The 24,993-nt window shown below is 41.4% G+C and overlaps 1 protein-coding gene across 1 annotated transcript; it reads left to right on the top strand.

The window, feature by feature from the left end:
* Positions 1-103: 103 nt before the first annotated feature.
* Positions 104-21,395, top strand: LOC139335379 (DNA-binding protein RFX7-like). Its single transcript, XM_070968955.1, has 9 exons — positions 104-545; positions 4,934-4,967; positions 9,466-9,551; positions 9,768-9,890; positions 11,251-11,367; positions 11,850-11,934; positions 12,059-12,272; positions 13,966-14,246; positions 14,643-21,395. The coding sequence occupies exons 1-9, from the start codon at positions 355-357 to the stop codon at positions 17,901-17,903; spliced, it is 4,392 nt and encodes a 1,463-aa protein (XP_070825056.1). The 5' UTR covers positions 104-354; the 3' UTR covers positions 17,904-21,395.
* The last annotated feature ends 3,598 nt before the right edge of the window (positions 21,396-24,993 follow it).

The raw sequence follows: 24,993 nt of genomic DNA on the forward strand, positions 1-24,993 counted from the left end.
CAGTTCAGTCACGCGTCTGTTTACATGTTGTTTTTAATACTGAGCGTCTCAGTGCGCATGCGTTTGCCCATCAGCTACTACTCAGCCTGCACATGCAGAGAAATCCCACAACGTGAGGGGAACGGCACTCCGGAGGGTCCAGCGAGTTGTTTTCCAGCTGTCCGTTTGTTTACGCCTGCCTTTATTTCTATTCATGCATCGCCTCGTGTGTGACGGCGACTCGTAGGTGTGCCGCACAGCCTCTTTAATTCACCAAGTGTTGGGACTTGAAGCGAGCGATGTCGGAGGAGGACTGGCTGACAACAACAACAGGGCGCGCTGCTGTCCCGTTAGCATCGCCGCGTCCTCCGGTCCATGTTGGTTAACTCGTCCGTCCACGCCTCCTGTCCAGTCCAGTGCACTCCACTCCCGAGGCCCGCCGTGATGGCCGAGGAGGACCTCCAGCAGCAGCCGGACCGCGGGGCGAGGAGCCTGCCCGGCCTGCTGCCCGGGCTGCAGGGCGCTGAGGCCAGTGCTCTGCAGCTCAGGATCAAGAACTCCATCTGGTGAGGAGGTGTTCACGTACTGCTCTCCATAGTGTGATGCTTCTGTGTTGGTCACAAAGTCAGCACAGATAGACGGGAGTACTGTTTCCATGCTTTACTTCAGTAAAAGTACCAATACCACACGAATACTTAAGTACAAGTCAAAGTCCTGCATGCAAAATTTTACTTCGGTGCACAAGTACTGTCAGCGAAGTATACTCATAGAAAAACTAAACAGTAGTCGTTGAGCCGTTGTGAGTATCATACTAATTTATCTTATTTTATTGGATTACTGATGCTTTAATATGCAAGTATCATGCTGTTAGAGTTGGTCGTGGAGCCATTTCTACCTGTATGCTGTGGGAATTTTAATCTATGACAAACATTTTACGTGATGATCATATGTTTTATATGTAAAATACGAATCTGCAAATAGTTGTATAGGAGTAAAAAGTACAATATTTCCCTTTGAAGTGAAGAGGGATGGAAGTACAATGTGACAGGCAAGCAAAATGTTCAAGTCAGTAAAGTACATCACTGGAGCAAATGTACTGAACCACATACCACCGCTTTGTTTGTCATTTAAACTAAAGTACATAAGTATATCGGCAAATTGTACTTTGTATCAAAAGTAAACCATGTATGGTATGTCATATTATCACACAAAGTGGATTATTATTCCTGATACATGAATATGTGAGCAGCAGTTTGATGGGGTTTTTTTAACTTTTTTTCATACTGTCTAATAGTTTAATCTGTAACAGTGTCTCTTATTGGTCAAAGTAATTAGACTGTATGTTTTGTATGTTAAAAATCTATCTATCTATCTATCTATCTATCTATCTATCTATCTATCTATCTATCTATCTATCTATGTCAGATGAATGTAATTGAGTAAAAAGTACAATATTTCCCCCTGAAATGCAGTGAGGTAGAAGAAGCATTAAATTGAAGTACTCAGTACTAAAGTTCAAGTACATGAAGTCTGTAAAGATTCTCATTCATGCAGGTCGTGGTATTTCAAAATGCTTTCCAAAGGCAACTGGATTTGCTCAAGGTTCTTGAAGTACAGTCCTGGAGTAAATGTACTTACACCACTGTCAGTAGTTATAAATATATATTTACATGTAGTTTAAGTAGGGAGTCCAGAGCATCAACACTTCATTTGATGATGTCTTCAGACTGAGGAGTGTGCTTGTGTTTGTTTACGGGGGTTTTGTGTGAATAAATGTACGGTATGGTCGGTGTGTCTGCTGTCCAGCTGCAGCAGAGGACTATTCAGATGTATCAGCCTACTTAAAACTGAAGCGCAGTATTATGGAAATATGTCGTGGCTAGTCACTGTCTGTCTGGGCTGGAGGTTAATGCCGACAGGCTAATCTGTAAAGATTGCCTTGGGTTCAAAATCTGGTGATCAGGTCTCAGAGTCCACTTATTTTTTTAGGATCAGACCAGTACACTGTTGAGGTACTTGTACGTAACATATCTCATGTACCGTTTAGTCCACTGCATTTATTTAACAGCAGTAAATTCACAGTTTATTAAGATTAAGAATTTACCTACAAAAAAAGATCAACTTATAAAATGTGATATTGGATTGCTGTAAATTAAATTACCCAACAGCATATGTAGTAGTTAAAAATGCTGCTCACACTTTAATGGACCAGTAATTCTGATCTCACATTGTAATACATAACTGTGTAAATCTGACTGGATCATTCTGCTTGTTTGTACTTTTTGCATGCTCTGCTTTGACACTTTAACACAGTATTTCTGCTTTTACTTCAGTGAAGGCAAAACGTGGAACTAGTTCACCCCTTGGTTGCCCTCACACCCTCCCCTGCATCTCTTGCTTGTTTACTGATTGGTTAAAGGCATTGTCGCAGTGGTAGCCATCTACATTCTTACTCAGTTCCCCCTCCCCTCCTTATTTCCACCATCAAAACACTGTTGGCATGCCGACAAACCGGCAGCTACAGTGAGAAGTTCCTCTTTCAGCAGGTGAATTGACTCGCACTGCTCACTTTCAAATTATGTTGCAAACACAGAACTTTTGCAACATTATGTCAAGATGTGTTTCTGAAAACTGCTGTCACATATCAGATGTATCCATGATGTGGCCAAATTATCCAGATTATTTTCACACCAGTTCACGTAAAAGAGCTACTGACCTCAGATGTCTTTGCCTGGTTTTTGGCTCCAAATAACTAATTCCAAAAAAAAGACCAGGCAGAATCATGTGTCTATAAGTGACTGTGAAGTATACAATTACCACTTTGAAAGAAGGAAGACTGGCAGCCCGTGGCATTAAAACACTGAATTAAAGCCTAATTTAAAAATTAAATGAACTAAAACAACATGAAGCCAAGGATTGCAAACAGTGTGTCAGGGTTAAGATAGTTTGTAGAGAAAAGGTAACTGATTTCTTGAACAGCTAATATTGAATATTGTCTGTGGTTGCTGTTATTTAAGGCCGTGTTCTGACCGGAAATACCCTTTTATTTCAGAATGTCAGTGAACTCAAGTACTATCATTTAAATGTCAAACAGTTGTAAAATGTCAAAAGGCTGAACTCCCACAAAGTGCAACAGTTCAGAGTTGAAATGTCTGCAGGAAAAAACTCACCAGAAACATGTCACTCTGCTGGAGCCAGTTTGTCAATAACATATTGGGATATTGAATATTTGTCCCGCTCCCTAAATCTTTAACCTTTAAGAGGATTAGAGTATAAATATTGACGCTCACCTCAGCGGCCTGCTGCTCAGTGGCTCATGGTCGAATGAGACTGTCTTGGCCGAGGTCAGCAAGTTCATTTGAAACCACGCTGTCACTGCGTCTTCATATGAAGTGATAGTCTGTCCAGGAGTGCTGCTGTGGAGGGTCTTTTCCTGCTGCTGTTCATTCAAGCTCCCCAATCACAGGCTGAATTACATCTGCATATTGTACATAATGTCGTTTGAAGGATGTCTTGTGTAACCCCGATTCGCAAAAAGTTGTGAGGCTGAAAAAACATAAATAAAACAGAATGTGATCATTTGCTAGTCCTTTTTAACACATACTCAACTGAAAACAATACAAAGGCAGTAAATTGAATGTTTGACCTCATCAGCTTCATTGATTTTTCTGAATATCTGTGTATTCTGAACATTTTTCAAACAAGTTGGGAAAGGGCCAACTACAGACTGGGAACGTTGTGGAATTCTCCAAAAACACCTGTTTGGAACATTCCACAGGTAAACAGGTTCATTGGTAACAGGTGATAGCGTCATGATTGGGTATGAAAGGGGCATCCTTGAAAGGCTCAGTCGTTCACAATCAAGGGTGGAGAGAGGTTCACCACTTTGTTAACACATGACTGTATAAAGGATGTTACTATATGGACTCAGGAACACTTGCAAATGACTGCATTCTGTTTTTATTTATGTTTTTTTAAGAATCAGGCTTGTGTCAGTTCTTTATTTCTTTTTCTAATCTAAGTCTGAGGTGTCATTCAATGTACCTGCCAAATCCGCCTTACAAACAGCTTAATGATGGCCTTTCAGCACTGGGAATTCCTTGGCCACCTAGTAACAGTGAATTAAATTGAACTGTTCTTGTCATGGCTTAGAGGGTCTGCTGAATCTGACCTGCCCAGCGGCAGTGAGTAAGTCCTTAAATGAGACTTACCTTCTGCCTCGCAGTAAACAACAACCTGACCCGTCTGCAGATTAGGACTTAGACCTGAAGTTATTCAGGTATCTGGTTTGAGCGATGTTTCCATGTTTGAATCAGTATACAGCTTTAAGATCAAAGTCTTCTAATGCTTGTTTTGGCCTAAATACGTGTCAAAAATAGTTATTGCCATAAGTTAATTTGTTCTGCACCTTTTGTCTGAACTGTGCATGTGTACAGTATTTACAGTACGGATGTGACTGTAGACACTATGCTTGATTATTGGGATAATATCAAGAATCACAATAAAACATTTGGGAACACACCTCAAGAATTAGAATTTTTTTTTTTTTTTTTAAGTTCTTTTTTTTGGCTTTTTAAAAAGTATGATTTAACTTAATGCCTAAGAAACATAAAACACAAAAAGTAAAGAATGAAAGTCTGTATTTTCATCATTCACATTTCATTCTTCCTTCATATTTACATTGAGATGAAACAGATTTTCCCTGGTGACCAAAAATGAATTTGAGTGCTTCTGTCAGAGACAATGTGACCACAGTTCCTGTCTCTCTCTCTCTCTCTCTTTTTACATATGACAACATGTGTTCCTGGTGGTGGGATACATGACCTGAGAGATGCTGCAGGGAGGGTCGTCTCATACCAAACATTCCTCTGCTTTATAAATAAATACACTTTAGGCACAAGCGCTCATGTTACACCAGCTTCATACTAATTTATACTATATCTCTATTTTGCAGCAAATCTGTTCAGTCAAAAGTGGAAAACATTCTGGTGAGTATTCTTGACATCTTCTCAATCTACAAACCTTTTTATTCAGCTGTAATCTGTTAAAATATTGTTTGTCATTGATTTGTGGTTCCAGCATGTAGACCTGAAACAGTCTTGTCTCCTGATAGGTTTATTTTCTGCTTAGCACAATTTAATAAAACAACAGCAAATCTGTGAGCAGTGGCTTTTCAGATCAACCTATAGAGGGCGCAGCTGAGGACAGACCACTGCGCTAGTCAATGACGTTGACCGGTTGGCCCGACAGGGTCGATTATTACTCTTTGTATTTTAAATCATGAAGGTGTAAGATTCATAAAACCAGCCTTGAAAAATAATTTCCAGAGGGGATGTCAGCTCAAAGCAGAGTCTGTGGGATGCAGCGGTGGGTTTAGGGACAGATACTGATGTGCAGTGGGCTGCAGTGAGCCTTGATGACTGGTGACAACAAGGGATTAACCTCTGCCAGCAGCCTCATGAATAGGTCAAATATGCTTTTAGTAGATCAGCGTCATATGTTTGTCTCCTCTGTGAATGGAGCACAAATCAGTATGTTGCATCCTTGCAGGGCCGAGGGAGACGAAGTCATTTTAATTTCTGAATAAGAAATCTGCTCAAATTAGTTCTGAACAATAGTTGTAGTCTCAGACTGAGTTGACTCTAGTTTAGTGCTTTTGTGTGATGATCTGTGGTAGATTTCATAACCTGTTACATAAGGACAAAGTCCAGCACTATTAGCCAGCTAATGTCACACTTTGCTCTAAACTAAACTCGTATCCAGTGTTGCGCTTGCCAGCACAGTTGGACGTCCCGTTGCTGTTTGACGATGACACCAGTAATTCATGCAGTGTGACGTTCATTGTGAAAGCCTCTTGGGAGCTGTAGCCTACATGTTGAACAATAGAGAATTAGCTGTTATGTCTTTGATAGAGTCATGTTGAACTGTAGGTACCATTTAACTTGTGTTGGTGTTCAAGTTTGTTGTCTGCTGAAGTTTAAAATGCTGTGTTCAAAAATAATATATAATAATAAGTGTTCAAAAATAAGTGTAAAATGCAAATTCACAACTACTAAAATCTACTGTACCTGTGTGTTTGCCTGCTGGTAAAATCTTTATTTCAAGGTATAGTGAGTTGAAGGGGGAGAGGAAGGACTTGACTGTCTGAAGCTGATGACACAGTAACATACAGACGGTGACAGTCCGAGTCAGCAGAGCAGGAAGTGAGTCACCCTAAAAAGGCCAGCAGTGTCCTCTGAATGATGCACAACAAGGCTTTCAGCAGGATTGCATTTGAAATGCAGCCCACAGATACAACAATTTACCCATCATTCTTGCCCAGTTTGAAAGCAACAGTGCTTATTTATGAGAATCACGTGTATTGACATGTATTCATCATGGCCGATGCTGCTCAGTGTCTGTTACCTTCAGCCGTGGGTGAGCTGTGGCTCCCTCACAACAAAGAAGTTAATCCGAGAGGATGGACAGAATAACGTTTATTATTGGGAGCCAACTGGGAGGGTGAAAAGAAAAAAAAATATATATATATATATATATATATATATATGAGTGATGACACGTCAGTATTGTGCGTGTGTGTGTGTGTGTGTATACACACCTACTATGCTGCGAGCTGTCCCGAGAAAAGGGTAAACAGCAGAGGACTGGAATTCACCTTACAGGCTGCCCTGCACTGCAGAAGCCTGTCTGTGTGGGCGTGTCTGTCTGCAGCTATTTACACTGTATGTGTGCACATGCTAGTGTTTCTCAACTGTACAGCTGTATGTATGCAATATTTAGTATAGTACAATACTATACTATACTATACTATACTATACTATACTATACTATACTATACTATACTAGCACTATATAGTACTATATGGTTTCATCCCTCTGCAGTGCTCGGCTGAATGTCAGAGTAAATCTTTGTTTATGCTCCTCACTGCGTGCTTCAGAGTGGGGATGTTCTCTTTATGATATGCTGTGTGTGGCTCACACTAAACATGGCGTTTAGTCTGATGGCTTTTACTCTTGTCAAACCATAGAAGCTTTTTCCTGCTGATTTCAGTCTCATACGTACACCATTCTGGCAAGTTACAGCTTTGATTTCATGTGAACTGTTATGCCTCTGTGACATGTTTACATGTTGTCCGTCCTTCACATTCCCGTGAGTGAAATATCTCAGAAACGGCTGGAGGGGATTTCTTCAAATTTGGATTCAATGATGAACAAATTAGATTTTTTGTGGTCAAAGGTCAGTGGTCACTGTGACCTCACAAAACACACTTAAATCAATAATTTATCCATTGATTATGACAGAATTTCACACAAATGGCTCCGAGGATGAAATGATGAAGTGCTGACAGTTTATATCAAAAAGGTCAAAGGTCAACTTCACAACACCTTTCTGGCCCTGATTCAACATCATAACGTGGGGGGGGCTGTGCTGCCGGGTTGAAGGTGTGTGTGAAACATCCACATTTTGAACATCCATATTTAAAGCACTGTAGTCACCACAGGCTCATTGGTTCTGCTGATGTTGAGCTTGAGTTGATTGTTGCTGCACCATGTGATCTGTACTCTTCTGTGAAAACAGACCGCATGTTTCTCACTGGAAGTTATTCACTGGAATCATACGTGTCACTATAGTGAGAACTTCTATTGTGCCAAAAATATACCTGGCTTTAGGGGCGGCATGCAACTAGCAGTAATTCTAGTTTTTATGAGTGGCTTTACCTGAAGCTTTTAACCCCTTCAGAGGTCTCTTGGCGGCCTCCCTCAAGAGTCAGTACTCAGTTTTTGAGGACAGCCTGCTTTAGGCAGAGTTGCGCTGTGCCATACTCTTTCCATTTCTCAATAACAGTTTAAAAAAGAGCATCAAAATCAATAGAGCAGAAGCAGAAGCCGTCTTTTTTATTGCATGCACCCTTCTTCCTCTGGCGTTTTGGTCAGAGGTTCATGTATCTTATGCTAGAAGCGTCTCACGTTGCCTCGAGCCGCTAGCCTCAAGCAGAGATGAGGAGTGGACTACACAGGTCGGGTAAACTCACTTCTTTCTTATTCGACATTTCTTTCATTTTCAAACTTGTCAGAAACAACCAACACTGACTCAAGTGACATTGTTTGAGGCAAAAAGACGTAAATAGACTAATCGGCGAAGCTCCTCTCTCACTGCACTGGAAGAGATGTTCATTTTTTTGTAATAATCCTCTGACTTGTGCTTTTCAGCCTCTTTTTGTTCTTCTTTCATCTTCATGATGAAAGTTTTGCCACAGAACCAAACGTTAGACCTTCAGATATGTCTCTATTTATACTCCAGTTAAATAAAACCCCTTGACTGCGCATAGTTGATCTCCATTTAACTGACAACATGACTCCTAAAGCCAGTTGTCTGCACCAGTGACATTTGAAGCGCGTCATATTAAAGACAGAATTTGTATTTTTATCCTTGTGATTAATTCTAATCACTTTGTAGAGATCTGATTTCAAACCTGCCTCCTTAAATCTAGTTTGACTCAATGTTGTAAAACAATAAAGCATGAATACTTACAAGGGTGGTGAATACTTCTTACAGGCACTGTTAGTGTTACTGAAATCACTTCTACGGGGTGAGAGTATTGCTTGGTTTTCAACACTGTTGTCTGCTGCCATCTAAACCAGCAGAATGTAAACTGCTCCCTCTTCACGCTCTCATGTTTCTTTTTCCCTTTCAAGAACGTAGATAGAAGTGCTCAGGACTGTGTGTAGCTCAGGGCCGTGCTGAGAAGGTTCAATTTGTACACATCTGTATTAATGTACTCAAATCTGGGGATTCATGGCCACTAGCTTTGCTGTTGGTTGCATGGTTGTAAGGGCGTCAGGGTCAGAACACTGTGTTAAAAGCTGAATAGTTTTTAATGGATGGATGCTTTAAACTAATTGTTTGTATTCATTAGCATATTTTTTATCGCTTTAAATCGAAGTTGATTGTGTTGGAGAAGCTCGTGTATGTTTGTTATTACTGTCTGGCTGAGTGACAGCTTGGGATCCCAGTACCATTTCACATCTTAACAATTCAAAATAAAGCGTGTTTGCCTTTGGCCTGTAGCCCACCATGAAGTTTCAGTTTTGATCTTCCAAGGGAAAAAGTTTGGGTGCCCCTGGTATACAGCCTTTAAGCTAAATGCTAACATCAGCGTGCTGACATTGTCACTATAATGTTGGAATACAGATGCTTAGCAGGTGTAATGTTTATCATGTTTGGTGTGTTAGCGTGCTAACATTTGCTAATTAGCACTAAACTACAGCTGAGGCTGATGGGAGCGCCATTAGCTGTGCAGGTTTAGTCATAAATCAGATGGACAAATACAAAGTTTGAGCTGAGGAAAAGTCAGCGGATCATTAAAGTTTTTGTGAATCATCCTGAGGTGGACATGAATGCCTGTACCTGATTTCATGGTAATCCATCAAGTAGTTGTGGAGACATTTCACTCAAACTCCTAACTCCCCTTTCTATTTCTGCAGCAAGATGTTGAGAAGTTCTCAGACATTGAAAAGCTCTACCTCTACCTTAAGTTGCCTTCTGGTCCCAGCAGTAACACTGATAAAAGGTAAGGACACACCTGCTTTCTGATGGCGTTCACACCAAAAAGGACAGTTGATGAAAAATGCATGTTGTCTTGTGATTGATGCAGGATGGCAAAATAATGATTGTACACAGATCTAGATTAGCTTTCATTGACTTCTTCTTCAGGACTGAGGTTACAGTGGCATAAGTCAGCTGAGTGCCATTTGTCAGTCAATCAATGATCCTCATCTTTTCTCAGTGACCAGAGCGTCCTGTCTTCAAGCCGCACACAGCAGATGCATGCGTTCAGCTGGATCCACAATCATTTAGAGGAATACCCGGAGACCTCTCTTCCCAAACAGGAGGTCTATGATGAATACAAGTAGGTATAAACAATGGAGTGGAGAATGGAGACATTTCAAATGTTCAAAAATGAGAACACGTTTTTGTCACTATCGTAAATACCCATTAGCAAGCTGAGACTTGACTGTCAGTCTCAGAGTTTCGTATTAAACACATGATGACACACAGACACACAATGAATGAATCAGGTTTACTTAACCATTGACTTAACTATTTATTTGAATATTTATTGTTGCCGTTTACCTTTTGACTAGATAACAGCTACTGATGTTTGAGATTCTTCCTTTAAATTGCTGCCGGCTAAAGCGTCAGTATAAATAGACGCTGCAGGCATGGGAATCACAGAGAGCAGCATGTGTTGGTAATATTAGAATGGAAAGTCTGAGACAGCCATTGAAATGCTCTGACAGTGTTATGTAACTGTCTTTTTAACTCCACCAGATCAGAAATACAGTGCCCTCCAGAAACATTGGCGCCTTTAGGATAGACAGGCTTTAAAGAGGCGCAATGTGCTTCACTTCAAAACAACAAAAACTGTTTGTTTGTGCACTGAAACAGTGAAACTTTGGATATATAACTATAAAGAGCACTTAATGTTTGATGATGCCAACACATGGATGTTAATAAGTTTAATTTGCATGGTTCTCATTTTTCACATTTTTCAAACTATTACATCTGTACTGTTGCAGTTACCTTGAAACCTGCATTAACTGACTTGGCCACTTAGGGGCAGCACAACAGGCTGTAAACTTAACATTGATGTCACCATACAAAGTTGATATAACAAATGTTTTAGCAAACATCATCATTCATTCAGAGTTGTGATTCTGGACACCAGATGAGTATTCACTCTCTTTTAGCTCTGTGTTTGGTCTCCACCAACTCCTGAGAAAAATGTCTGGATTTCTAGCTGCTAAATAACACTAACTTTGTCTGCTATTTGGTGCTGAGCAGGTCACGTACGGTGAGTTTATCAGAGCTGAGAACAGCTGCCTGCTACGGCTGAAAAAGAGGCCTGTGAGAGTGAAGCAAAATATAAAAGTTATGGGCCATAAAATCGAAACAATGGTACAGGCTATGATACCAGACAACAGTCATAATATGGTGGTAACTCTCACTATGATTGATGATTGACCTTGATCAATTAATTTTAGATAATTTTATCCATTGTTAATCTAAAATATTAATACAGCAGCTTTAAATGTTCCAACCAATATTACTACACAATCAGTGAGGAGTTTTGACTTTAAGACTTTATCACCTCACATTCACAGGAGATTCAAACATTAATGGCCCAGAAAATAATCTGCAGTGTTGATATGGTTTTGATCCCTGATTCAAGACGTTTGTTCATTTATTCTTTCTCTAATGTCTTTCAGGAGCTTCTGTGACAATCTAAACTACCACCCACTGAGTGCTGCAGACTTTGGAAAAATGATGAAAAATGTCTTCCCCAACATGAAGGCACGCCGGCTTGGCATGAGAGGAAAATCTAAATATCCTTCACTGGAATGGACTGTAACGGTCTGGCCTCTGTCTCTGGTCACAGACCATCTGCTGTTGCAGTTCATAAGCTCTCTAAATATAGATGTGAAATGAAATAAAGTCCCCCCATGCCTCAATACGGAGGCCCCTCAGAGTCACTGTGATCTTGACCTTCATGAAATTGGGATTTTTTTTATTTTTTATTTTTTGGTTTATTCTCATAACCTAAGGTTTATTCAATTATCATTGTATAAGTCAATTTTATGGGTTATTATAAAATATTTGCTTGTTGAAGGGAGTTTGCTTTGAACTCATTAGCAAACTAGCTGTAGCTGGCCTGTTGTTCTGAGCTGTCAATCTCTGTATTACTTGTTGACTTTTATAATTGACTAGTTGATCATTGTTGTTCCAAAGTAGTGTGTATACTGTGTGTTTCCAGCACACTGTATGTGAGTTTTCTGGAGTCACGTTTTTGATCTTAACACCAGCTTACATACTGTTATAGTGGACTAAGGAAGAGACCCTTTGTTCACATGCCGTCTTTGCCCACTCTGGATCTCCATAAAACAGGGGATGGAGTAAGCACATTTACGTCTTCTGTACTAATATTTCAGAATATTCTCTTTGTATTCAGACTCCATTATTGTCACTGTTCTGTCATGCAGTGTATCATGTATATAACCACATGTATATTGTGTGTAGCTCCAGTGTGATGTGTTGGAGTCAGCGGGACAGCTGGGCAGCATAAAGGAGGATGTGCGACTTGCAGCCTGTGATCTGGTGTGCGAGTGGGCCCAGAAGGTGCTGAAACGCCAGTTTGATGCTGTGGAAGACTTGGCTCGCTTCCTAATCGACAGCCATTACATCAGCAACAAGTCTTTGGCAGCTCTCACTATTACAACCGGCACAGCAACAGGTAAGACGCAATTAACCCCGGCTTCATGCCCCCTGTGGAAAAACAGGTCAGGAGTGGCCTCTGGTGGCACTGACTGTTACTGCACTTATACGCCTGTCAGCTTGTTTTCATGTATTTTTAGGTTCAAGTAAATGAAACTTTTATGTTTTATTGGAGTACTCTGATCAAACACATACATGTAATGCAGTCAGTATGTGGATAAACAACAATTAGTTATCCATAGACCCAAGAATAGTCTGGCATGGTGGAACAAGTGGTAACACTGTCGCCTCACAGCTAGAAGGTCCCGGTTCAAATGCCGCTGTGGGCACTGGTGACGTGTCCTCCACGTTGCCTTCAGTGTCTGCTCGAGGAAAAAGGGGGCCTTTCTGTATGGAGTTTACATGTTCTCCCCGTGTTCACCGTATCCTGCTTAAATAACCCCCACTAAAAACACGCAAGAAGATCACCATCTGACCAATGGTGACGAACAGAGTTGGGTCCCCGGGTGCCGCTGTCGGTTGGCAGCCCACCACTCCTGGTCTGCCGCGGAGGAAGGAAGGACCAAGGATGGGTTAAAGGCGGAGAAAATAATTTCACGGAAGCATGGCGTGTGTGCATGTAGTGTGCAACTAACTATGTGTGATAAATAAAGTACATTTCTTCTTCTTCTTCTAAAACCAGTGTTGGGAAAGTTCACTTTCTACATGAACTAGTTCAAAGTTCAGTTCACAAATTTCATCGTTCATCGTTCATAATTCAAAATTTTGAACTAAGTTCACCGTTCCAAAAATGAACTAGTCCATATGTTGCTGCGAGCTATTATTTTTCAAAATTATTGCCACAGCCCCTGTAGAACCACAGACAGCAATTATTTTATTAGTTTTAATTCTGTAACTATGCGTCTGATTTCATCTTCATATCCAGTTTTGAATCCTTATCCAACCAGGGTTTACATTAGCATTGAGGGGACAGCATTTCCCCATTTTTGCTGTAATGCTTTGTTGCTGTCCATTCAGTCCACACTAGAAGCAGCTGCAGCTTTCACCCCATGTGACTGAAGTGCAGATTTTCATTTTGAAAGCCGGCGGGCAAAGTTTGCACAGAAATGTAAGATTTTTGCCATCCTCGCTGACCTTGTCATAAAACTTGTTTAAATGATCATACGAAGCCTCCTTGCTGCTTTGTCGCCTCCATGCTGCTTCTTGTTTTGATGACACATGCGGTGCGACACTGGTGGCTGGTGTTGCCAGATTGGGTGTTTTTTCCGCTACATATTAAGGCCTGTTTACGGTGTGTTTTAGCCAGGTTTTCGCCTGGAATGCTCTACAGAAATCTGGCACCCTATTGAACGAAGTTAAACTGAGAGAGCGTGCCATTCACAGACACCAGAATGAACAAGTTCACAGTAACATTCATCAGGCAGTAATACAGTACGTTCAGTTCACGTTCGCCCAAAATATGAATGAGTTCATGAACTATCGTTCAATGAACGTGTTCAGGCACAACACTGTGTAAAACCTACACTTGTGTGGACCCTAGGAAGATTAGCAACTGCTGCAACAGAAGCTAAAGGGGGCCTAATAAAATAAACGAACAATAAGTTTAGGTTTTGTATAACAATCAAACCTCATTGTAACTCGGTGATGATGTGGTTATTATCTTTTAACAGTAGCATGATACAGATCTAAATCCCCTTATCTCCTTTCTTCAGAGGCTAATACTCAACAGTCAGTGTCAGCATTCATCCCCACTGCTGAGGCTCTGTCCTTCCAGTCTCATGGGATCTCGCTGTCCTCCCCTTCTGTCGATGCCAAGCAGCAGCTCCAGAGGAAGATCCAGAGGAAACAACAAGAGCAGAAGCTGCAGTCTCCTTTACCTGGGGAGGGACAAATTAAGAGGGCAGATGACGGTGTGCCATGCGCTAGCCCCACCCCTCCGTCACCTCAGCCAACCATAGGCATCGTGGTCGCTGCTGTCCCGAGCCCCATCACGGTGAGAACTGTCCACTTAATATGGTATATAAAATGATTTATTAACGCTTAGAACCTGATAAACCCAATTTACATCCAGAATCATAACATAATTCTAGTACCTGTCATATGACAAAGAATGATTTTTCTGCATAGCCCAGCCTGTCCTGAAAATGATACAGGTCCTGCATGTTTGTCACGAATTTATGTATGACAACAAAACTGTGTGACAGCAAGCAGTACTCTCCTTGTACTTATTAAGAGTTAAATTCCAAGAAATCAGAGCATTACATGTTGGATGCAAACTTCAAAATTACTGTTTGAAAACCGACAGGTAGAAATGACATCGTCAAAAACCCCATGGGTATCGTCTAGAATTAAGTTGTTCCACTTTCTGATTGACCTTTTCCCTCTGCAGGTACAGAGAAACAAGCAGCTGATGTCCCCCAGTCCAATGGGGGCAGTAGAGGACAAAGTACTGCCCATTAACTTCCAGATGGTGACCCAGCCTGTTCAGGCAGTGAAACAGAACCCCAAAACCCTGCAAAATATTCTAGCCAATGCTGTCGGAGAACGTGGTGCTCGACAACGCTACGCACAAATCCTGCCTAAGCCGACAGCCACAACTGCTATCACTTTGCGCTCGCCCTCCACCATGCTCATTGGCAACAGTCCCATCAAGACTGTGATGACTACATGTCACGTCAGCCCAGTCAGTTTGGTCAAGATGACCGCCATATCGCTTGCACCCAACAGCAGCAATACTACTACTTCCCTCCCAAACACCACTCTACGGCCAGCATCTGCAGGCATTAGCAGTTCAGCAGTTGCGGAAGACATTAGCAACAATCAAATCACGAGGAGCTCTTCTGCAGTTCCCATTCTGGCCCCAGTGGTCAGGACAGGGCAGGCTGCTAACACCCATACCATCGATGTTGAAATGGAAGTTGAAACTATTCACAAAAACAGCCAAATGCAAAATCCTTGCAGTCTGATTTTGACTGAAGGAGCAATGATAAATAGGAATGGAGGGGCTGTGCAGAGGGCTGCCAGTGTGCCCATACCTCAGAGTAGAGGCTTCCTGGGCCTCGAGGAAACATCCAGCCCCAACTGCAATGAAAACTCCTCCTCAAGCACTAACACTGTGGCAGCAGTCGAAAGCAGAAATAATAGCGCTAATAATACAAACACTTTGCACTTAACTGTTTCCACTCAGAAAAACAGTGCTGTTTCATTGCTGAATACTGGCAGAACCCCTTCATTTGGGGAAGGCAGCAGTGTAACATCAGCAAAAGAAGGTTTCTTGTCCATGAAGAGCCTCAGGAAACGCCCAGGGCTCAGTCCAGATCTTTCACCAGTCAAAAGGGTTTTTATGCCCCAGCAGGCAGTAGAGGGCACTGCTGGTCTTGGATATGGGATTAGAAACACAGTCAATAACGTCCCCAGGCCAGGAGCTCCAGCTAGACCTGAGAGTGCACCAGCGACCAGGGAGGTGGAGACGAAAATGAACTCTGTCTCGTCGACTCAAGTCCACGCACTCTGCACTTCCTCTTTCAGAGCCAGTGGCTTCTACTCTGTTGCCAAAACACAGAGCTCAATGCAGAGGAAAAACACGTCCACTGTTATGGAAACTAGCACCTCAGTCAGTCACCCATCAATCCAGCAACAGCAGGGGCATACAATGGCTTATGTGCATGCCATACCTAATAACCCCAGCCTTCAAAAACATTCAGGTGGGAGTGATGTTAGGAGTTCAAACTCAACCACAGGAAGCCTGGAAGCAGCTCAACAGCAGACCTACACTCAGTCCAATCCTGCTACTGAACCCCTAGACTTTCTCAATCAAGCTTCATCGTCGAGCCAGCTCCCTATGCAGACGGATACAGACTACTTTCCCTTTGACGATGATGTGACTCAGGACAGCATTGTGGAGGAGCTGGTGCAGATGGAAGAGCAGATGAAACTTAACAACCTGCAGGAGTTTGGAGGCTGTGCCACACTTCAAGGTCAACAGGCTATGATACCAGACAACATAATGTCCCCCAATCAGACCATGACTGCTTTCTATCATGCCGCAAACAGTCACGGCAATCAGATCAAATCTCAAACGCTGACGCCCACTCCCACGCCCACGCCCACATCGGAAATGATGGGAGGAGCCCAAGGCCTCACTGGAGAGAGCCCTTGCTCCTGCATCGCTTCCACCACCCCAGTGGACAGTGCACTGGGAAGCAGTCGTCACACCCCAGTTGGTACTCCACACTCCAACTGCAGCAGCAATGTGCCTCCCAGTCCAGTAGAGTGCAGGAACCCGTTTGCATTTACACCCATCAACTCCAGCATCACTGGTTTCCATGATGGCAGCACTGTCTCCAGCAGCCCTGTCAAGCCTATGCAGAGACCGATGGCCACCCATCCAGACAAGACCAGGCTGGAGTGGATGAATAACAGTTATAACAGCAGCAGTGGGAGCTTAAACAAGGCAAACAGTGGAATGGGGATCCTCCCCAGCTATCAAGGCCTGATAGGGGACCATTTTCAGAAGCCTCATGCCTTCGCTGTCCCTCATGCACGACACCATGACAACCGTTTTGGCCGCTTGACTCCCATCTCGCCTGTGCAGCAGCAGGTAGCCAGTATGGCCAACGTGACCAAGCAGGAGGGTTTTGCCGTGCCTGCTCCTCTGGATAACAAAGCCACCAACACACCTGCTACAACTTCTCGCTGTCGCAGTGTCAGCCCCGCTGTGCATCAGAGGAATTTGAGTGCAAACACAGGAAATCTACCTTATATCCCTCGTTCAGTAGTGTCTCCCTTTAACTCCCCTGTGACGCCTGAGGTGTTAAACATCTTTGCAAACAGCCAGACAAATCTCGGGGTGAGCAGCATGGCTCAGAGAAGCCACTCTGTGCCACTCAACATCATGATGCAAACTGAGGTTTTGCCCACGTCAGGCCAACAATGCAACAGCAAAAACATTGCCAACGTCCTTCTGAGCAAGCTGGATGGGGACCACGATGACACTGTGAGGGGTCTGGGCATCAATAATTTACCCTCAAGGTACACTGCACGTATGAACCTCACCCAGATCCTCGAGTCCACCCCAAACCTCTCTGGCAGTGACAACCACTTCAGCCTGATGACCTCTGACTCCACCAGCACATGCAAGCTGCAGAGGCCAAATTCCCTCATTGAAAATGCTATTAACGAACAAGTGTTTCTCTCAGCAGGCGACAACCAAGCACAGTCAGCCTCTGGAGAACAGCATCAACAACAGGCCCGGTCTATGTTGTTATCTTTAAGCTCACAGCAGCATCAAGAAGAGCTGCAGCAGCATCAGCAGTTGGATTTCAGCAGCACTGTGAAAGACCTCCTGACAGACAACAGCCTTACTGCTGGCAGTCAGCTCATGGAGTCAGAGTTTACTGCAGGTGGGACAGATTTCCCCTGTGAAATCAAAATGACATCGGAGCTCTCCAGCAGCATCAATGACCTTAACGCTTTGGACACGAACCTTTTGTTTGACCCTAACCAGCAGCAAGAGCAATATCAAAATGCAGCTGCGGACGAGATGGTGAATGATCAATTGTTTCAGCAAATTACCAGCGAGGCGGCGCATTCAAGTGGACTTGACTGGCTTGAAAGCAAAGACCATCCAACTGTTGGGTTAATGGGTTGAGAATAATTTTTAGTCATGTTGAACATGTTAATCTGTGGTTGTTTTATTTATTTTCAGGCATTTACGCTTTGTAATGCAACACTGGACACATTGAGGTTTGTCCAGTTTAAGTGCCAGACTGATGCTGATGCTGCAATACTCTGATTAAAATGCTGGTCATTTCCATTTAATCAGAGAACATTGCTCCATGCTATTTGATTGAGAGCATTTCCAACAAGTAAAAAAGAGTTACTGAGCAAAATAGAAACCTAATCCTAAATCTGCTGTGGTTGATAATCCATGGAATTGTCAGTGGAAAGAAGTGTGGAAATGAATGAAACAAGATTATTATTACTAACCCTTTTACAACAATATGTCTTTATTATATCTAAATCTGCAGACATTATCTAACTAAAGCATGAGGTACAAAATTACTAATAATTTGTCATAAATGAAACATCTGTGTGCAATGTACATTCACTGAAAAAAAAAAGGAAATATCACAAAGTTATCTTCATAGGAGCTTTAGGTGTGAGTCTGGTGTCAGTGCATTTTAAAAGTATTCACTCAGTTTATAGAAATATCATTAGTGTCAAAGTCATCCATGTGAATCCATTTAAAATATCCTCATGATCTGTCATCACTGGTGGTTCACTTTGATGGAGTATATAAAGAGTATCTCTTAATACTTTCACAGTTGTAAAATTCATCTGGTTATAATAGCCAGATTTTCAAGCTTTGAAACATCTCTCTTTTATCAGGCCTTTCCTGACAATCATCATAGACTTTGGGCCTCTCAGAATGAGCCAATGAGTTTAAAGAGCCAAGTCAACCTGTTATCTCTGTCATCACGAGAATCAAACATCTGTGCAATATAGAGACAGAAAGCCTGGAGATAATGATATCAATGATATGATTCGGCTTCTTTTGCATATTGTTTTGTTTGTCAAGTCAGTTTTAGAAGTTCAAATGAATCGGTTTCATTTATATGCACAATATGTCTTTCTTAATTGTTTAATCCATAGATATATTAAGAAATATCAGGGATACACTATATGGAAGAGCAATGAGTTCTCTGAGTGGTTCTGACTTGTTTAGTGTGGACGCACTGAGCCAGAATGGATCACCTCTGTCCTGCTGTGACGCCCGTAAAATAGCTTTAATTGTGCATTGAGTCTTTATATGGCATCATGTGGGAGTTATGTCTCATGGGAATGGGATACCTTTCATGGTTTAGTACCAGTGGTGGAAGAAGTATTCAGATCCTGTACTTAAGTAAAAGTACTAACACTACACTGAGAAAATACTTGTATCAAAGTCCTGCATTCAAAACTGTACTTAACAGCTAAATTTACTTAAAGTACGAAAAGTAAATGTACTCATTTGGCAGAAAAATGGTCCCTGTCAGTGTTGGACCGTTCTGTGTTATTATAATTGATGTTTTTGGATCAATAAAGTGTATGCTGCATTTTACTGCTGCAGTTGTGCTAATGTTAACCACTTTATATGTATCCTGTTGGTTAGTTTAACCTACAGCAATGCATCATATTATGGAAATGGATAGGATATGAAAAACTGTAATCTGAAATGTAACAATACGTAGCTGTCACACAAATGCAGTGGAGTAAAAATGGAAATAGTTGCCTTGGGGAAGCAGTCGAGGAGAAGTGTAAAGTTGCATAAAATGGAAGTACTCCATTTAAAGTCCAATTAAAGTACCTTGAATTAGTACTTCAGTACAGTACTTGAGTAAATGTACCAAGTTACAGTCCACTACTGAGTGCTAGGTACAACATGAAAGGTGTCCATCAAACCAGCAGTGAGTGATGAGGGCTCAGCCACGTAACCACAGCACGAAAAAAGGGACAAAATGTAGAAAGGAATCCATTTACCTAAGAACTAAACTCACCCCCTGAATGGGCAGTTTCTGCACTTTTAAAGTATAAAATCTTGTATAAAAGAAGAATTATGAGGTGGTAAAACAATAACAATAATCAGTAGCACTCAGAAAATGCATTATTTGTTGAAGTGAAGATGAAGGTTTTCTTGTGAAATTGATGAAACGTCGCTGAAACGGAGTGGAACAGTTTATTTCTAAAGTTGGCATCTTGAACCTATTGTAGCACTCATCTTACTGCACTGACAATCTGTAATACTTGTGTTTCTTCACATAAATGCACTGTGTCGGGTTTGAATGATGGAGGACTATTTCTCACTACATGTCCTGATGTGAAACATCTGATAATCACTGATAAAATGTGAAAGTCTTGCTTTCCACTGATGTTGAGCTGCGTGTAAAGAAGGCACCTGTGAGTCTCACCACAGATGAAGTGAGACTCACAGGTGCTCCTGAGGTTTCTCCTTTTGGTTTCTGAGCCTTATGTCCATACCAAAGACTTTAAATATAACCTGTATAACATGCACTAAGATCTTGGGTGTCTGATCTCAGTCTACTATGTGATGGACATAGCCATAACAAATATACTCTGTGATACGACAGATAAACTGAGAAATGAGTGGACAAGTTGGCGACATTTGCAGCACTGGAAATCTTTTATAAAGTTACTACATCAGGACAGTATTAAAGATTACTTTGTTTACTATTGTTGATGCTTTTGTAAACCTAACAGGTAAAAAATGTTTTTATTTATGGGATGGCAAAAAAAAACAAATGCATTCATGATCTGTTTCTCTGTGTTAGCATTAGATGCCCGAGTGACTATTTGTACAGATTGGATGTGTGGCCTGACGCCCAGTGTGTTTGTGTTTTGCTATTTATTTAGAGTGTGTTGTTGTACAGAAACTATAACCTTGCAAACCTTATAACCTTGTGACACAATAATCTGACTTGCACTGTTATGATGTTTTGGAGCATACTTTTTAAGTGTCATAGCATCACCTATCATACACAGTCCTTTTTTTTTAACATGATTTGTCCATTGTGTTGAATAGTGAGAATACTGTATGTAACAAAACTCGCAAGATTGTGATCCAAAACCTTTCAGAAATGGATTTTGGCAGAAAATTATCCCAGAAAATAATTGCACACATTTTGAAATGTGGAAATGAGACTATCCGTAGTTATATGGTTTAAGATTAATGTCACGATCTAGCAAAACTCTAACCAGATTACATTATTGTAATAAGTAATAAATCAGTATTTAATATTGAGCAATCTAGACAAACTTCTTATTCAAGTTCAGTTTTTGAGTCCATACTCTCAGTTTAGATGTTTCTCTTTACTGTGTCTGTGAAAACATTTGTGTTTATTTGGTTAGCACTGACGTTTGTGTTTAATGAAGACTTTACCCTTCCTCTTGATCAAAGTGGTTCAGAGCTGTAGAACTGCCCTCCACTGTTATGTTGCTGTGGTCAGTGTACAGAGGATTTTTCTTTTTTTCACTTTAGCAAGTTATTTTATAAAGGGGAAGTGATTGTTGACACTGGTTTTTAAAGACTTTTTAAAACTAATAAACATTTTTAAGTACATCAGTATCCTGGGGTCAGTGTTTCTTTCCATTGATGATTCCCAAAAAGCTGGGACGGTGTGTAAAACAAATAAAGCAGAATGTCAATATATTTACAATATATCTAATACTTTACCTCATCAGATTCATTGATTTTTGTAAATATATGCCTATTTTGAATTTGATGCAGCAGCATGTTTCAAACAAGTTGAGACAGGAGCAGCAAAAGGTTGGGAAAGTTGTGGAATGCTCCAAAAACACCTGCTTGGAACATTCCACAGGTAAACAGGTTGATTGGTAACAGGTGATAGTATCATGATTGAGCATGAAAGGGGCATCCTGGAAAGGCTCAGTCATTCACAAGCGAGGATGGAGTGAAGTTCACCACTTAGTGAATACATGATTGTATGAAGGATGTTACTATATGGGCTCAGAACACTGTAAAACCTGTTGGTGAACACAATTTGTTTGCAGTTAACTGCATTCTGTTTTGTTTTGTTTTTTTACTTTTTATCCAGCATTCCAACTGTTTTGGATTTGGGGTATTAGTATCCACTTAAAAGAAAGGCAGAGCTTTGCATGAGACTGTTAAGGCTGAAATAGAGGTCATTTGTTGACTACTTACCACATGCTACTGCTGCTGAGGGGCAGGGAAAAGAAAATTAAAAAGGACACCAGCTGCATGCAGATTTAAAGTATAACTACTTCACCTCTCAAATAAAAACACAATGGGAACCATTAACTATTCAACCATTTAGAGGCATGTAGAGGCTAACTCGTTTTTGAGCCTGTAGGGCAGCATGTATGGAACCTCAATCACATTTTCTCTAGTGGAAGAGTACCACATCATGTTTTCGTCCATTTAAAGGGCACCTTAGAGGGCATTTGATCCCATTTTCCTCCAAATCAGGCCACCATAGAGGGCATGGTCACGTGTTGGTTTCTTTGAGACGGAAACGTGACATTTTTCAAGTGGACTTTACCTACTGTCATTGAGAAAAGGACACTTTTTAAAGGAAGATTTTAACTCACCCTGTTTTACGTGGTCTGTTTTACCATTGAGATTTTTCAAACCCTCAGAATTCACTGATATATGTGCCAAAATTGGCAATATTTTTAATTGTCATTTTCCCTCACCTCCCACCCAAGTTCTTCCTGCAGTCCCTCCCCCAGCCTCTCATCCCATAGCTCATCCTCCACTAACTCCTCCATCAGTTCGTCTCCTTTCACCTCCTGTAGCTTTTCTTTGAGTTCTTCTTGTAAATCTTCTCTTAGAACCTCCTCCAGGCCATCCTCTGCCTAACCTCCTCTTGTTTTTTCTCTACTTACTTCTATTGCACCTCCCCCAACCAATCCCCTCACTCTTCCTAAAGTTCTTCTAATTCCTCCTGTAGTTTTTCCATTGTGTCTCCCCTCTCCTCCTCCCCTTGCCCTCCCCCTTGCTCCAACACCCCAGGGTCAGAGGAGGAACACTGGACTCATGTGCTGTCAGATGATCCTACCAAGATCACACTAAGAAAGCTGCTGACGGCAGGGTCCTCTAACCATCCTCTAATCATCCTCAGGTACCCAGTGAGTCTTTGAAAGCCTGCCACCCTAAAACACCTGAGGCACCCAGCGAGCGGGTCAGCTGTTCTGGAGCCCTGAGCCAAAATGGGTGAAGAACTTGATAAACAGTTTGGCAGCAGGTGGTGCAAGAGAGCTGCAGAACCTGAGGGTACGCCTTTTTTCACCTTGAATTTGAATCCAGTTTATTTTCTTTGAATTGAGCTAAACTCATTTGAATTAAGTTTACTTGAATTTATTTGAATTGATCTGAACTGTTTTGAACTGAATTGATTTACATGGATTTGAATTGATTAGAATTATTTTGAACTGAATCATATTACCTTGAATTTGATGAAAGGGCCATGTTCTGGTGAGAACTGTGTTCTTGTTGCTGCACCACGACTCAGGCAGGGTGTACTGCATAGAGGAAGTGTGATACAGGGGTATAGCATGAACCTCCGATGTGTTGCACCCTCCCAGAAAAGTTCAAAGAAAGAAATGGATGGCGACACCATGCTAAGGAAGGTGGTTCATAAGACTGTCAACACCCAGTATGAACCAAGAAGAGCCCACGGTGACAGACCTCAGTGCAGGGGTCCATACTGGGTAGAAAGGAGGAAGAAATAAAAGAAAACTAAAAGACTAAAACTAAAGACTAAGACTAAAAGAAACATAAAGTGGAAAAGAAGAAATAGGAAAAGACAAAAGAATTACAGCAAGGCAGAGAAAGATTGTGAAAAGAAGTGAAGAAATGTGAAGAGACAAGAGGAAAGAAGAGGAGCACAGAGGAGAGTGTTATGGTCTATGTTCTTACTTTAGTTTTCTGGTTATGTTATCATTGTTTTTCTTAAAGGCTCTCTCTCTCTCCTTGCCTGCAGTGGAGGTGTGGCCTGGCGGTGCTGCCACTCATCGTCGCTCCGGAGGCTGATCTCCTCTGATTGCCTGACCATCTTACGCAGCGTGGCAGCATGGGCACGCTGCCAGGTTGTCTGAGCTTCCATGCCACAACTTTCCAGCCATTTCCTAGTTCTTGATCTCGTTCCATAGTATTCTAGTTCTGCTTTGCATTGTTTCTTGTTTCATTGTATTATCTTGTATTGTGAGTTAGTTTTCTGGTCCTAGTTTTGTCTTCGCTTTCTGGTCATTGTTTCCTACCCACTCGCCACGGTGTAGTGATCTTTTGTCTCTTAGGGCTGATTTTGTGTTATAGTTATTCCTAGGGGTTTTTGGTAGTGATAGTCTGAGTTTAGTTGTTATTTCTTTGTATGGTTATTGTTTCCTCCCCGCTCGCCGTTTTTTTTTCTGGCCTGATTTTGTGTTCTTGTAATTTATCCTAGACAGTAATAAACCGTTGTTTTGTTAACGGCTCCTTGTCTCCTGCTGATTGTCTGCACCTCTGGTCCAGCAATAGCTTTGATTCTCCAGAATCTTAACAGAGAGGAGACAAAGTGTGAAGCTTCTGATGTTAAAGCTACTAATTTCATGTATGTGATGAATTGTACCTCTGTTTACCTGATAAGTTTATATCTACAAACCTCATTGTCTTCAGTTTGCATTTTAGAGTTTGAACTCTCTCATACAAAAGATAAAAACACGGTTCTCTAATGTTATTATAATGATACAAATGGATGATTCATCTGTTCACCTTTGTTCTATAAGGTCCAGTGTGAAAGATTTAGAGGCATCGAGCCGTGAGGTTCCAGACTACATCCAGCAGAACACCTTTCACCTCACCCCTCCCTTTCCAAGCATATAGGAAAATCTATGATGACCATGAAACTCATGAAAAATGCTCTCCAGAGCCAGTATTTGATTAGTCTGTTCTGGGCTACTGAAGAAACATGGCGGTGCAACATGGCAGACTCCACAGAAGAGGAGCCTTTCTCTCTGTGGACATAACAAGCTCCTTCTAAGGTAATAAAAACATGATTATTATTGCCAACTTCAAACTATTTGCGACAGCGTTAGATTTTTGTTAGAAAAAACAAACAAACAAAAAAATGCTTTATTTATCCTGACATCACAGCAAAGTATTACCTCATCATTCTTTGTAAATATAGTTTATTTCATATTTTTCACAACTTAACTTATTGCTC

The sequence above is a fragment of the Chaetodon trifascialis genome, chromosome 1 (genome assembly GCF_039877785.1).
Source record: "Chaetodon trifascialis isolate fChaTrf1 chromosome 1, fChaTrf1.hap1, whole genome shotgun sequence".
NCBI classification, from domain to species: Eukaryota; Metazoa; Chordata; class Actinopteri; order Chaetodontiformes; family Chaetodontidae; genus Chaetodon; species Chaetodon trifascialis.

What these genes read in the sequence shown, in the direction of transcription:
- LOC139335379 (XM_070968955.1), top strand. Translation starts at nt 355, where the DNA reads ATGTTGGTTAACTCGTCCGTCCACGCCTCCTGTCCAGTCCAGTGCACT. An exon ending in GGCATGAGAGGAAAATCTAA is followed by an intron (nt 11,368 to 11,849) that starts ATATCCTTCACT and finishes ACACCAGCTTAC; the next exon opens with ATACTGTTATAGTGGACTAA. An exon ending in TACAACCGGCACAGCAACAG is followed by an intron (nt 12,273 to 13,965) that starts GTAAGACGCAAT and finishes TCCTTTCTTCAG; the next exon opens with AGGCTAATACTCAACAGTCA.